Source organism: Tiliqua scincoides, chromosome 2 (genome assembly GCF_035046505.1).
Source record: "Tiliqua scincoides isolate rTilSci1 chromosome 2, rTilSci1.hap2, whole genome shotgun sequence".
Lineage (NCBI taxonomy): Eukaryota > Metazoa > Chordata > Lepidosauria > Squamata > Scincidae > Tiliqua > Tiliqua scincoides.
The window spans coordinates 105969549-105984509 of record NC_089822.1 but is presented as its reverse complement, the minus strand read 5'-3'; the positions used below and the strand labels follow the sequence as shown (position 1 = coordinate 105984509).

General features: G+C 41.2%; 2 protein-coding genes across 4 annotated transcripts in view; one reads left to right on the top strand and one right to left on the bottom strand.

Moving 5' to 3' along the window:
• Positions 1-10311, top strand: part of STXBP5L (syntaxin binding protein 5L) — a 98946-nt gene extending 88635 nt beyond the window's left edge. For 2 of the 3 annotated variants that reach the window (XM_066615869.1, XM_066615868.1), the window contains 8 exons: positions 370-438; positions 1861-2031; positions 3140-3379; positions 4248-4608; positions 6312-6477; positions 6700-6811; positions 7666-7886; positions 10270-10311. In XM_066615869.1, coding sequence (XP_066471966.1) covers positions 370-438; positions 1861-2031; positions 3140-3379; positions 4248-4608; positions 6312-6477; positions 6700-6811; positions 7666-7886; positions 10270-10311 — 1382 coding nt within the window. Of the gene's footprint in view, positions 1-369; positions 439-1860; positions 2032-2605; positions 2662-3139; positions 3380-4247; positions 4609-6311; positions 6478-6699; positions 6812-7665; positions 7887-10269 lie in introns of all 3 variants that reach the window. The other variant, XM_066615870.1, reaches the window with a different exon arrangement.
• Positions 10312-12955: 2644 nt separating this feature from the next.
• The window catches only part of POLQ (DNA polymerase theta), a 55474-nt gene continuing 53468 nt past the window's right edge, over positions 12956-14961 (bottom strand). Inside the window, exons 29-30 of the mRNA XM_066612658.1 lie at positions 13959-14074; positions 12956-13075 (exon numbers count right to left, since the gene is read on the bottom strand). Coding sequence (XP_066468755.1) covers positions 12956-13075; positions 13959-14074 — 236 coding nt within the window. The remainder of the gene's footprint in view (positions 13076-13958; positions 14075-14961) is intronic.

The following is a 14961-nucleotide window of genomic DNA, read 5'->3' as shown; positions in this document are numbered from 1 at the left end:
CCACCTCAATCTTGGGACAGCCTCACAGACACCCATCTGCAGCCTGGCACCTGGGTGCCAGGGTCCTTCCGGCCACCTTCTTTGTACGCCCCTGGTTCCATCGTATGGTCTAGCTATGTGCACATAGAGTCTGTTCATGTAACATGTTATTATTTATGCAACTAGCTTCAGTCCTCCCCCTGAAAAGTAAGCTCCATCTGATTTGTACGAGATATTCCCTATTGAACAAGAAATGTATAGGCATGGGTTTCTTGTGAGATCATTAATTAGGCATGTATTGTTTGAAGTGATGGAATTTTACAGTATAGTTCATGTTGATATAATTAGTATAATTAATAGTATATATATTTAAATTCCACCTTTTTCAAGGCCTTACTGAACTGTCAGATGGCCCAGTTTCATGGGAGCTGGAGCGCTGCAAGTCCCCCACAACCTCAGGTAAAAGTGATTTGGTGTTTCAGCTGTTTGCGAGAGCCCCTTTATTACTTTGTATTTTAGTGAAGCATATTTTCCATGTGTGAATTAAGTGAGACATCTTGTTTCCTGGGGTAAGTTCTGATCACATGTAAAGGCTCTCTTAAGTATACAGAGATATGAAATAGTTTGCACAATTGTGTGCGTTTACTATTTATTATTTAATAGAGTAATTCATCATGTCTGTCAATGTGTTCTGACTAGAACCTTCTAGCCAAGGATTAAAAGACTGAACAATCAAGGGAAAATAATAGAGATGGGAAGGGGATGGAGATGATGATAATAAAAAAGCAGAAGTCACAGGACGAGACAGCAGGGCTGACCCAAAACCAGTTTTGGCAAAGTTGGAATGGAACTTAAGAGACAATCAGAACATGAAATAAAATATCTGAATGTGAGTTTCTAGATATCTTCCTATCTTTAGCTACTCACGCTGTCCACTAGAAGGAAAGGCGTGCACTTCCTTCACCTCAATGAGGAATAGGCGAGCATTTCACTATTGTGCAGATATGACTCATTAGTGAAGAAAGAGGCAATGACCAAAAGCAGCTCTATACATGCCCTTAAAAACTGAGCTCTACTTTGAGATCTTCAAGACATTCTCTCATTTGTGAGTTCCTCTTCACACATCAGATAAAAGGGGTTGTCAGGCAACAGAGATTCAGTTCAGCACTAATGTTCTGTTTTGTCCTTGATGACAGCAGTTTCTTAGAATCAAACTCCATTTGACACAGAGGATTTGTGATTAGGATCATCCATTTTGTTTTGCTTTATTTTCTAATTAGGATCCCCGTGTAGAGGCTTTGGGAGAGGATGATTATCTTTTTCATCTCTTTCTCTCACCTTGGTCCCCCTCTCCAATGAGCTATTCACTCTGTGGGGTAGGGGGGACACATGGACAGATACTGTACCTCACCCCACCACCCCTGCAGTGTTAATAGCGACTTCAGGTATGTGTGTTAATTTGGAGGAAGGATGCAGAGGTTAAAAACCCTGTCCTTTGAAGTATCAGTTCCCCAGGCTTCAAAGCAGGGGGTGCTAATTAGTTTCAAAAACAAAGGAAGATCCTAAACATGAATTTCCTGCATTGCTTCTAGTTATATCCTTGGCAGTCCAATCTGTCCCAGTGTTAAGCTTTTTCTCAGTGCAGAAATAGAATTGAGAAAAACCTACTACTGGGCTTTTGATCCTAAACCTCACAGATCACACTGTGATGAAGATGTGTGGGTTCTTCCTCTGGATGCTCTACACAGGATAGTCAAGTCACTTGCGATGAATCTCTCTTCCCTCACTGCTGCGAAGCCATTAGAGATCTTTGTGATTAAAGTGTTTATGTATTTCTATATAAAGGAATGGTTTCATTAAAATATATCATGCCCATTACAGATCACATAAATGGACATTGTACAAGTCCAACTTCCCAAAGTTGTGGCTCGGGAAAACGGCTGTCTAGTGCAGATGTCACAAAAATAAACCGTAGAAGTTCTGGAAAGCCCCCGTTTAGAAAAGCGCAATCTGCTGCTTGCATGGAGATTTCTTTGCCAGTTGCAACAGAAGGTGAGTTCTAGTGAACATATTCATTTGAAATCTTTGAATTATGTTCATCCTTCAGAAAGATGTAAATGCACCCAGCCTCTGTCCTGTTGTACCTGAACTTTGTTACAGGGTTTCTAAACTGTTGGTCTGCCACAGATCAATGCTTCCTTACATAAATATAGTATGTACAAAAGCTCAAACTGTCTCCACTCTGACTGTCACTATCACATTGGTCACTTCAAAATGGTATCAGCTGTTTCAGCACAATAGAGTATCATTAATAATAATAATAAATATTTGTATACTGTTTGACAGCAAAAGATAGTCCGCAAACTGATGTGGGATGCTGCAGGGAGGGTGATGTGTGTTTTTTCAATTCTGGATGTTTGAAGTGGGAGTAGTTAATGTGTGAGTAAGTCAATTGAGCAAAGGGTGAAAAAAACACAGGCGAGCAGTTGACACAAAACAGCTGCCTCACTGCAGTTACGTTTCAAGCTGATTTTGCGAAACAGAGCTACTGTAATGTGTAGTAAGACTCATCACATTATTCTTCCACTTGGCATGGCAGGTTCAGATGCTGCTAAGAATGGATAAGTGCTAGCAAGGCAACTTTCCATGCCAAGGTGGAAGCTACTATGTATATTAAACATGATAGTAAATGGAACTTACTCCTGGGTAAGTGTGGGTAGGATTGCGGCCTAGGATTGTTAAAAATTTTCCTGCTTGATGATGTCACTTCCGGTCATAACATCACATCCGGTGGATCCTGACAGATTTTCATTCTAGAAAGTAGGTCCCAGTGCTAAATGTGTGAGAACCACTGCTCTATATTGAAGTGGGTGGTGGTGGTTGTTCTCTTCAACAGGTACCTGACAATATTTTGCAGGTTTTCTCCTATGACAGCTGTTAAAAATAGCCAGATTTGCTCTTTAGAAATTTATCTTTTCTGGAATCATGTTGGTTGATGTACAAGAGAAGGAGCCATATCTCAGAGGTAATAGCTGGAAGGTTCTCTGGCAGCAGGACTGGGAAACTTTGGACTGCTGCTGATAGTAAGATAATACTGGGCAAGGTGGTCTTGTATATAAGGTAGCTACAGATGTTCCTATATATTGCTTTCTTTAAACAGAAAACCGAGAAAACTCTTTCAGCCATTCTCGAAGCTCCAGTGTCTCCAGTATTGACAAAGAGTCCAAGGAAACAATTACAGCATTATATTTTGCTGAGTCGTATGTGCAAAAAAATGACTCTGCAGTCTCTCCATGTCTGTGGGTTGGTACAGGCCTGGGTATGGTCTTGAGTGTATCCCTTAATGTACCCAGTGAGGATGAATTAAGGCAGACAGAGCCTGTGACAGTTTCTCCAAATGGTACGTATTTTGGATTTTTCTCAATATTTTCTTGAAATGCCATTGCTTCTTATGTACTGGGTGTGTGTAATGCTGCAGAGCCAAATGTAGGAGGAGGATGCTTGTGCCGACTCTAGGATTGTCCCCATCCACACTTTAGGCTGTGTGTATAAGTATGCATGTGTGGCAGGGCAGGAGTGGGTGAGAATTTGGATGCATGTGAGAGTTGCGGTCACTGTGCTGAAAAAGTATAGTCAGTTTTCACAAATGATCCTTGTGACATGTGCTCAGGTACACTTATAGATTCTCATTCACATGCACTCTCAAGTGACAAGTCACTCATAAATGACTTTGGGTGCATTTGGGTTGTTGGTATGGCACACTCAATGGATACTGGCATTTGCAAAAGATTACAGACACAACAATTAATTAACACAAAAATTTTATTAGGGAGATACATGTACAACAATGGGGAGGGAGGAAATTTGTAATGAATGAATGCCACGATTTAAATGGTTAAATTACTAATGCTAATGTAGAATGTAGTAGTGTCTTGGAAAGGGAAGGCAGAGGCATTGGAGGAAAGATACATCTCATGTAAAACAGCTGATTTACCAAGGAGTTTGAAGGAGAGATGAAGGTTACTGGGTGGAATGAAAAAGGGAAGGAGAACTTGGGAAATTGGGGGAATGAAAGCAAGGGTTTCAACCAAAGTGCCCCACCAATGCAGTGGCACACTGCACAGGGGAGACTGTTGCAGATGTCTCCTTGAAGTAAGGGAACATTTTAAACTCAAGTAAACATGAGATAGCACAACTTGGATAATACAGTTCCACAGAAGCAGCTAGTTTGGTGATGTTCACCAGTCACATTGAATTATTTTTTTTAGGAACAGCTCTGACACTGAAGGGAGCAGTGTTGACTTTTGCTTGCTTGGACTGCATGGGAACCTTGATACACCCACCCTATGAAGCTTGGGGAGAACCAAACAGCACCGATGATGGTGAAAGAATAAGGAAAAGGAAACTTGTCCTGCATTCTCCATCTTCCTCCCAGGACATGGGAGATCACCAGTTTGCTGTTATCTGCTCAGAGAAGCAAGCCAAAGTATATTCACTGCCTTCCCAGATCTGCCTCTATGTTTACAACATCACTGACACAGCTTTTCTGTTGCGAGCAGACATTGTTACCCTGTATAACAACATGTGCCTGGCCTGCTTCTCTGCCAGTGGGCGTGTCCTGACACTGAGGTAACAGATAGCATTGGATGAACCTGAACCGAGTATGAATATAGGTAGCATTTTAACACCACATTTGCAACCCATTTCATAGGGCTGCAGGATTATCAAGGTGGTTTTTTTCCCCAATAAAAATCAAGAGAGTTTAAAAAAGATTTAAACACTAACACAGTATCTACAGTATAACAATTGGAACTGAGCTGATACTATTTTTTTTTAGTTTTATTTTAATATTATCAAAAAGCACCTTCAAAATTTAACCTTTTATGTTTTTCATCCAACACTTCAGTGCAGTAAAAAAATGTGGTTTTTAACATCTTCACGACCTGTACAGTCCCTGTGCTATTGGCCTAGAGAGCCTGACTCAGGGAAGGCCCCGAGGCTTAGAAACAAGAGAACTGCATAATCATTCAGCTTGACCCAACTGAGCTAAATATTAGACATATATTTTTATATAACCTCTCTAGGCCCTCCTCCACATGTGACTAATATTTGGTTATTTTTAGACCTATACTAGATTAGTTTTAAGACTGGGCTCCAAATAATTTGGTGGAGGTAAAAAATAATTAGTAGTTAGATATCAAAAAGGAGCAGAATAAAAGAGAAGCAAATCAGCATGCCACCCAAAAAGCCCAGTATATGAGTGCCGTCCTTAAAAAGACCCTGCTCCTTACCAGCCTCAGTTCTGAAGGTTGCGGCACTTGAAGCTACTAAGCTATTGTCCTGAACAAAAAGCAAAAAGGGGATGAGACAGTCCCTAAAATACCTTGGATGCAGCTGAGCTTCTCCAGAACTAGGATTCTGTTGTTGTCTAAAAGAACAATACAATACAGGCAGGTGAACTTCTGTTCATTCCTCACAAGGTTATTAGTGCAGGAGAGAGCAGTGCAGGGAGGAGAACGGTGCAGCAGAAGCAGGAGCCAAACTTGATTTCATCCAGCTATAAATCTTTTTCAGCAAGCCACACTTGTCTCTTTTTGCTGACTTAGAATCTAGCAGTGAGGCACAATAAAGGACTGCTTCCTGGTTATCAGTCTCCCCATTTGTTCACCAATGTAAGTTGAATGTTTTTGCATCTGTAGATGCTTCTTTTGGGAAGCAATAGTAGTCCCACCTGGGATACGTACTGCTACTAAAAGTCCGTTTCAGGATTCTCTCCTCCACTGTAGGAGAATAGAATGTTGGGACTTAAAAGATTTTTTTCTATAGTTAAATGGTGGGAATCCTCTCCACCCAGTAGTTCACTTCTCATTGAATGACGGGTGGCCAATGATCTCTTGAAGGGTTCTAATTAGTTTTTAGTGGATCCTTCTGATTTTTCTTTCAACAGTTTTCTATGTAGACTGTGTTTATAAATTTAGTGTATGATGTAACTGGCAAATGTCCACAGCTGGGATTTTGCTACTTCCCAATATGCCACTGGAAGTCAATGTCTTTTTAAAATCTTGTCTTTTGGAGCAAGTGGGCAGAGCAATTTGTTCTAGGATTTTATCCATTCCACTGCAGATAAGTAAGTCCAGACCAGGTAAGTCCTGCTGCCGAACACATGCTTTGAAAGTGTTTGGGCAATGCCTAGCAGAACCTTAGAAACTATTGGGGAGTTGTGACGCGCTAGAATTTTCTGGGCTCAACCCTGGGGGCAAAGAACTTCCAGAATGTTCTTTCTGCATGCAAAGCAATACATTTTCTTTCTGTTTGTGCCTATCTCTTTTCAGTTTACCCAGCCTCCGCCCACTGTTAGATGTTAACTATTTGCCTATAATGAACACAAGAATCTCCCGGACTTTTTGTTTTACCAATGAAGGACAAGCTTTGTATCTTAGTTCTCCCACAGAAATCCAGCGGTTGACCTACAGCCATGAAATGTGTGACAATCTACAGGTAGGTCTTGCAACAATGACAACAGCTTTGTTACTAAGACCTGCTAGAAATGGGCCAAATTATGAAGCTTTTTAATTTGCTGAACCTGCTCTGAAGCTTCTGAGAAGCTAGTAATGTCCAAAAGTAAAGGGGGGGAGGCAGAAAATATGTAGAAAAGCAGGACATACACCACATATATAGTGCCTGCCTTCTACTGTGTTCCTTTGGTTTGTTTTTGTTTAGGATATGCTTGGGGAATTGTTCACCCCTGTGGAAACACCTGAAGCCCAGTACAGAGGCTTTCTGAAAGGGCTGTTCGGTGGAACTGGTGGAACGCTCGACAGAGAAGAGCTCTGTAAGTGAGCTTCACAATCACATCAAATATGTAAAGAACAATAAAAGCCAAAGGCATATTGGGAGAGGGGTTCATTTATAACATTGAAGAAAGGTATCTAGCATGACTCATCCTTTTGAAGTACTCCCGCCCCCCATGGTATACCTGAGAGCTTGAGGAAAAACAGAAAACGTGATTCACATAAATAATTCAAATGGTTCCATGTTTACCGTCAGATTTAAAGAAATCCACATGTGTTAGTGTGCAGTTGTCCTGAATAGGTTTGGGAAATCACTTTCAATGTCATTGGTAACCAGATGATCTAATGGATGCATTGGAACAGTATTGCAGGTAGATTGTCCCATAAACTAGAGTCTGTTTACAGTATTCTGAAGCTCCTCCACCAGCAGGTGAATAATGTGGGATTTTAATCAAACGCAAAAATGGAGGAGTTGCCACTGGCTGCCTTTTGCTCTCCATTACTTCTCTCTCTCCTTAGCCACTTATTTTTCTCTAGAAATTGGGTTGAGGTGGCCCAGAGAACATTATCTGTAAGGAGAGAGAGGATGATAACCATTGAATGGAAAGAAGCAGCCAATAACGTCTCCTTCATTGTAAAAGTGTTTTCCAACCATACCAGCTTTCTCTGCCTCTCTCTTTGAAATGTTCAAAATTCTTAGCCGGCACACCTCTCCCATGACGGTTCCACACTTATGTGGTGTTATTTGTTGCATCTTAGCAACAGAATAGGAACAGGAAGGAAAGAAGCTTCCTATTGCCAACCCTCCCCCACCTCTTGTACAAAATAGCATTGAATGGCTGGCATCAAATGTGAAACTATAAAATATTGCTTCTGTCCTTGGTTCTATTACCAGTTGGTGAGGCTACAGCAGGAAAAGCATCACGAAGTCTTGCTCAGCACATTCCCGGATCAGGGGGTGTGGAAGGTGTGAAAGGAGCAGCAGGCAGTGCTATTGGAGAGCTGGCTCGTGCACGACTTGCCCTTGATGAGAGGGGACAGAAACTTGGGGAACTAGATGAAAAGACAGCAAGAATGATGTCAAGTGCAGAGGCTTTCTCCAAGCATGCACATGAGGTGAGTGTTACTTCTGGGCAGAGTGACACTTTTAAAACGAGGGTTTGGCCAGAAACTCCTTTGAGAGGATCCCCCGCTGATACCAAGGGCCTACTGTAGTGGGTTGCCTAAGGCTACCCATGGAACTTCTGAGCTGAGGCAGGTTTGAAACTGAATTTCATACATCTCAGCCCAAAGTCTTTAGCTACAACTAGTCAATTTTTTTAAAAAACGAGAATCCCCATGGTCCATTGATGTATTTTAATATTTACACAGGAACAGTGCCGCACTAGAGTCCCTACATACACTGTGATTCTGGCTTAAGAACATATAAAGTGCTTTCCTAAATTCTTGTAAGTGCTTTGCAAGAACTCTAGAAATTTACTTGTGTTCATTAGTCGCTCATACACTAGGCAGATATTGATTGCTAAGTTGTTTAGTTCAGTGGTTCTCACACATTTAGCACCGGGACCCACTTTTTAGAATGAGAAGTGATGTCATGACAGGAACTGACATCATCAAGCAGGAAAATTTTTAACAATCCTAGGCTGTAATCCTACCCACACTTATCCAGGAGTAAGTTCCATTTGCTATCATTGTTAAAAGAATATACATAGTAGCTTATTAAAAGTACCATTTCCCCAAATGCAGTCACACACCATGGTAGCATAAAGTCTAATATATTAAAAATAAAATATTGAAATGAATGGGATCCCACCTGAAATTGGCTCTTGACCCACCTAATGGGTCCCAACACACAGTTTGAGAAACAATGGTACAGGTGCAGCCTATTTATCCATGGATTTTTTTATCTGCTGATTTGTCTCAACAAGAATGGGGTGGCGGTACTGAAAGTTTCACACACCTTTGCCTCCTTTGCCCTGTGCTGTCTCCCTCTGCGCTCTCTCCCTCATCTCCCTCTGTTTCCAGGCAGCCCAAAACACTGCAAAAAGGCTGTGCAACACCCAGGCAGGGAAACAGCCCTGGAGCCAATGAAGAGGTTCCCTTGCCAAGGAACAGTAACATTCCTGGAGCCCCTGAGCCAGCCTAGACTGAAGAGGGGAAGGGGGGGACCAAAAACCTCTGTAGCCAGCAAGGTGGAGCGCTCGCGCTCTCTCTCTCTCTCTCTCTCTCACACACACACACACACACGCAGGCAGGTGCAGTAGCAACAGAGGGGATTGCTTTAAAAAACCCAGGGAGTGTTTGCTGAATTCCTCCCCCCCAGATGGTGCAGACTCTCCTGCTCCAGCAAGCCTTCCCATGCAAGCCTTGGAGAGACAGGTGAGGGTGAGCAGAGAGCTGGACTGCAACTCCTATAATGCTCTGGGGCAGAGGAGCTTCCATGATGGCGCCAGCCAGGGAGGGCTGCAGGAGCAGCAGCAGCCAAGAGGAGGAGAACCAGCAGTGCTCTTGGGAGGTCACCTGGAACACAGAGGACGAGGCATCCCAAGCAAGCTGAACATCCCACCTGTGGAAGGAGGGGGAGGCAGGGGGGGAGGGGGAGGTGACTGATAACAGTTGCCTTAGTTTCCTTCCATCCAGAAGTGTCAGGCTGCAGCCTCTTTGCGTAACTCTATGGAATTTAGCACAACGCATTTTTTGTTAATTGGGCCGAGTCACGGAACGGAACTAATGCGGATAACTAGGCTCTACCTGTAGTTTATACCAATATTTAGTATATTATTTAAGACAAAAAGTGAACAAAATATACTGTTGTACTGATGTGCAGGACCCAGTTGAAACTAGAGCCCAGTAACACCTGTGAAGGTAAACAGGTGCTGTCTTCTAGGATGATGGACTGATTCTGCCTTCCTGGTCTGAGTGGAATGGACAAATGCTAGAAAGAAGAAAAACGTCCTGTCACCTCTCTACCAAGAAAAAAATACGAAGGCAGCAGAAAGCCAACACCTTCAGACAACTGTATCATGTTAATATGTTTGAAACTTCTATTTCTATGCCAGGTGTATTTTGAGTTTGCTCACATCTTATGGAAATAAAACAAATTCAATCATCTAGTATTAAGGACATGTGCACATGTGAGTGAGGGATGCAGGCAGGTGCCCAAAACAGGCAACCAAGTAGCATTTGCAGGAGAGGTGACTGTGCTGGTAGCTCACTGTTATGCAGTCAGTGTTATAATCCCCTCCCTTTTCCCAGAGCGGTTGCTGCTGCTGCTCCTCCCACAGGTACTCACAATGGTGGCCAGAGAACATGGTATAACTTACTTTTAAGCAAGTTACAATGCAGCAAATCAAGTTAAGCCATTTCTGCCCATCCTACAGGTACATGTGGTCCCTGTAGCATATATGGAATGCTGGGCAGAAATGGCTTAATCTGCAACGTTTATTTTGTTTTAGTATAATCTGTGTCACTTGAGTAATTTTATTTTCTACCACTATAGGTAATGCTGAAATGCAAGGACAAGAAATGGTATCAGTTTTAGTTTTTCAACCATGAAGTTGCACTTCAGTATACTGAGAAAATGAGTCAGAGGACTAGACCATTCTCAAAATTCAGCGACAAGTCACAAGGTGCCATCTCCCTGGAAGCTTCCCTTTTTTGCTGTATCAGACTATTAAGGGAGATGCATGTTTTGAGACACAGCTACACACTGAGTTTTTGCAGTCTGATCTACACTGAGTGAATCTCTTTTCCAGACAAATCATAGTCTTTAACAGGTAATAATGCAGCAGCTTTAGGTATGAACTACAGAGCAAACTGTTGCTGATTTAAAATGTCCTGTACCAACTGGATTGTTGATGCATTTAAACTGAATAAAACTTTGCATGACTGACTTCATATACAGCAAAGACAAAACAGAAAGCATGCTGTGACTGAGGAAAAGGAATTTCTAAGTTCCACAAAGAAATAGTGAAACAGCAAAATCTTTGTTTTAAAACACAAAACAAGAAATCCGTACATTTGAAGCATGTTGCTCTCAACAGAAGACAATTAGCTGCATTTCTTTAAATTGACATCTTTTCTGTGGACAATCTTAGTTGAAAACACTCAAAACATTTCATTAGTAGAAAAATAAAGTAACGTTAAACTCCTGTGGCCAAACTATGGTGCTTTATTTGTGATGTCTCCTGAGCTAGCTAGGCACAGATCAACATTGCACCATGATAGTGTGACGATTCAGCTTATTGTGAGGCTGCAGGAATCACTTCAAACATCTAGGAACAATTGCTGCTTTCCTTTCCGATATTATCAGTGGCAAACCTAACTTGCAAACAGGTTAACATTAAATCAAATTTTTTCATTGACAGCAGCAGTTATTTAAGAAAAAGGACTGTTTTGGAGTGCTCTAACAATGGATTACACTGTATCAGAAGCATAATCAAGCCAAGCTGAGGCGCCTGGCATCTCAAGAGAGCTTACCCTTTCACCATTCATTCCTAATTCTCAGCCTGAAAGATGTGATTACTGCAAAGCATGCAAAAGTCATTTCACTGAGGACAAGCCAGAGGATTTTTTTCTTGGTGGATTGCCTTCTATCACTGGGGATCATGACAACACTTTTGTCTCCTGTCACTCACTACCCTTCTACCCTCTCACACATGCACACCACTTTACCCTCCAAGCCCTGAAATGTTCAATGAAAATTTTCTGATCAATTTGTAAAATTGTAGGGGGTTGATCCAGACATCTTTCTGCTTGAGTGGCTCCTCCATGCATGGTAGTTCCATGGAGATATGCATTCACTTGTGAATTAAGATGCAGGTACCATGTCCTCCAAGAAAAGAAGACTGTCAGCACATCACCATTGTGCCTATTTTTGCATGAGCACATGTGAACCCTGCTCTGAAGATGTCACTCTGCCACATCTTTGTTACACAGATGCTGTAACAGCCTATGCACATTTCTGCACACAAACCATAAAGCAGTGGCTCTGATTGTTAATGTTAGAGTCTTTTCAAGTATTCAGCAGCTTGCGTGCATGTCTTTATATGCTTCAATGCTTATCGTGACCTTTATAAGAACATTTTCACCCCGGTACGGATCCAAGCTATGTTAATAGGCACACAGACAAGATACAACCTTGCATCCATGGTTTCTTTATCCCTGTGGATACTCAGGCCCACCTGTACATAGCACATTTATATTATTCCCTCTTCTATAAGGGACTGTTATTCTTGCTTTTCAGGAAAGGTTACAAGACGCAAAGTGCTATAGAAATCAGTTTTATTATTTACATAATGATAAATCAAGTACATAACACATTTTTGAAAGCAAAGAAACTGATGAAAAAGCTGGCAGAGGCAGAATCATAGAAACTACCATATTTTTTCATTTGTGAAAATGAGGGAGGAGGAAAAAATGTTCCCTTCATTTTCTCAAAGCAAGTAAAAATTTTGTTTTTAGTTTTTTTACAGGATGTATAAGAGGCAGACTTTTGGTGTAGTGCAATAAATACATTGTTTAACTAGAAGAATATCTTCTTCAATTTAAGAGACCTTTAAACAGGCCATTTCCCCCAGGAAATCTTGTACATGAGGGCAGGAGTGATTCTGCACTGTCCTCCCTGCTGTACGTCTGGTGCAAAATGCAATGGCAGCCTATACCTCATTCCAGAGGATCTTCTATTCTGAAAACCAGTCATCATTCACACACCTTCCCTATATCCTGCTGTGCACATGATGTGACTTCTGGAAAATAAAACTCTCTCACATAAGAGGCTTCCAATGGCAACAAAACAGAAACATTTCCAATGATCCAAATCATACTGCAGCTAAAAAAGGGCACTCATCATTTTAAAATGCTTAGAGTGATTTTAAAAAATTCAGTTAAGAAATAGTGAGTTATTGGGCCCTAAAAATCTTTACTTTGGATTCTTTTTAAAAAATAGGAATTAAGTATTTTTTTCTAAGTAGTTCATTTTAATTAGAAAAAAATTCTAGTTGTGAGTGTGACTTCTTAACATTTGCTTAGATGAATTCATTTGGAGTTCAAGATTCACCTGGGACATCAAGTGCAGGATCACCATTATTAAAAAGAAATGTATCCAACTGTCCAGGTAGTAGGTATTTTGCAATTCCTGGAAAGCTGGGAATCCATCACAGAGGACAAACTATTGTAGGACAATTTTACGTTGATAACTCCAACTCTTGCAAGTCTCCCCAGCTAGGTCCAACTTTGACTTTCACTGGCAGCTTTACTGAGAGTTTTACAGCGTTTTCCATTTCATGCTTAATAATTTGTGCCACCTATAAAACAATACAATGTTGGAAGGAGAAAAAAAAGCAGGGTTAGAAACAAGCACCTCAAGCCACAGTTCAGTTCTGTTAGATTAGTCATGCCGAATTCCCTAAGTTGTGTATTTGGAGAAGCTGTTAAAATGAGCCAGGGAATCCTCAGGAGTATGAAGAGCTGCTGGATTGGGCCCATCTAGTCAAGCACCTGCTCACGATGATCAGCCAGATGCCTCTGGAAAGTCCACAAAGACGAGTGGAAGCACACCCCTCTCTCATCACTGCTTTCCTGAGTCTGGGTTTCGCTTTAACGAGCACATCTAGTGAAATGTATAGTGAGTGTACAGATTCACATGACTGCTGTATGGTCCTTCCAGTCTTGAAAACAGCTGCAAGTCAGATAGTGTTCTAAGCAGTAACACCACTTTCTACCAGAGAAAAAGATGAACCAAAAGTATGAAATAAAAAGGCAAGAAAAAAAGAACACTTACTAGACTAGATTGTGCCCTGAGGTAATTTTAATTCTAAACATAAGATAGTTCTCCAAAGCCTATTAGCACAGAACTAAGAAGAGAGCTCAGTGGGAAGGCACTGCTGCTCTGTGATGGTGATCAACAAGATCTGCTTTTGTCTTAGCAGATGGGGCATTTCACTCAGGGGGAGGCAGTTCTTGAGATATCTCATTCCAAAGCCATACAGAGCTTTAGAACAGCAATTGGAATTGCACCTGGAAGCAAACTGGAAGTCGGTATGGTGGGAAAAGCAACCACTGTGGTGCGAGTGAGAAACTTGCACTGTCTGGCCCAAAGTACCACATGTGCCCCTGTGCACAAAACCACCTGTAGTACTAGTTGCAGTTGACCACTCCTAAGTTTCCTGACAAACAGGATCCTCTTACCTGAATCATGCTGTCTTCGGCAACTTCATAGAGAAGTTCATCATGGAGCTGGAGTATAAAGAAACCTCCATGGCTGGGATATAGTAACTGCCTTTTTCCTGTCCTCTTTGATTTTTCTAAACAGAAAAAATTGAATGTTTCATAAAAACTTGCATACAGAAACCAAAATAGTGATGATGGTAGTAGAGTGTTAAAGACACACTAGTATCTAAAGATCACAGGATTCCTGTGTACAACTAATGCAGCATTCTAGAAATTGGGAAGAGAAGAAATTGATTTCATGAACTCACTTTTCTGAACAGAGCTTAACAATCAGAGGGCCTCAGATCCAAGCAGGATGAGGCACTGAGCTACGTCTGTCTGGTAGATCTCTGGTTTCCTGTAACACTACCTCAAATATATATATTACTCTTGTTGAGTTTTGGTGTTTATTTACACATAGGAATGCAGTGCTGTATTTTAGAAGCACAGGATCTCAAAATTGCTTCTACATAAGATCACACAAACAAATTAAGGTCAGAAATTTGTCAGATGACTCAAACTCATAATTATTACAGGAGATAATGAACTGGTTGGAATGGATACATTGACCAGGATTAGAAATAGCTATAATTGAGGGCCAAATTTAGCCTTCTTGAAATTAAAACAGGGCAAATACATAGTTCTGCATGTAAGAAAATAAAGATGCATACATGCGGGTATACTGACTTGGTAGCAGTACATGTAAAAAAGATCTGAGGATTGTAATCACAAGCTGAACATGAGCCAGCATGGCAACATAGCTGCAGAAAACACAAATGTGATTTTAGGCTGCATTTTAGGCTTGAAGTCATGAGAAGTAATAGCTCCACTTTACTGTATGCTAGTTAGACTTCATCTGGAGAATGGTGTTCAGTTTTGGCAACACATTTTAAGGATGTTGTAGACAAATTGAATTCAGAGGTGAGCAACAAAAATGGTCAGGAATCTAATAAATAAGTCTTAAGAGGAAAGGCTGGTTTCC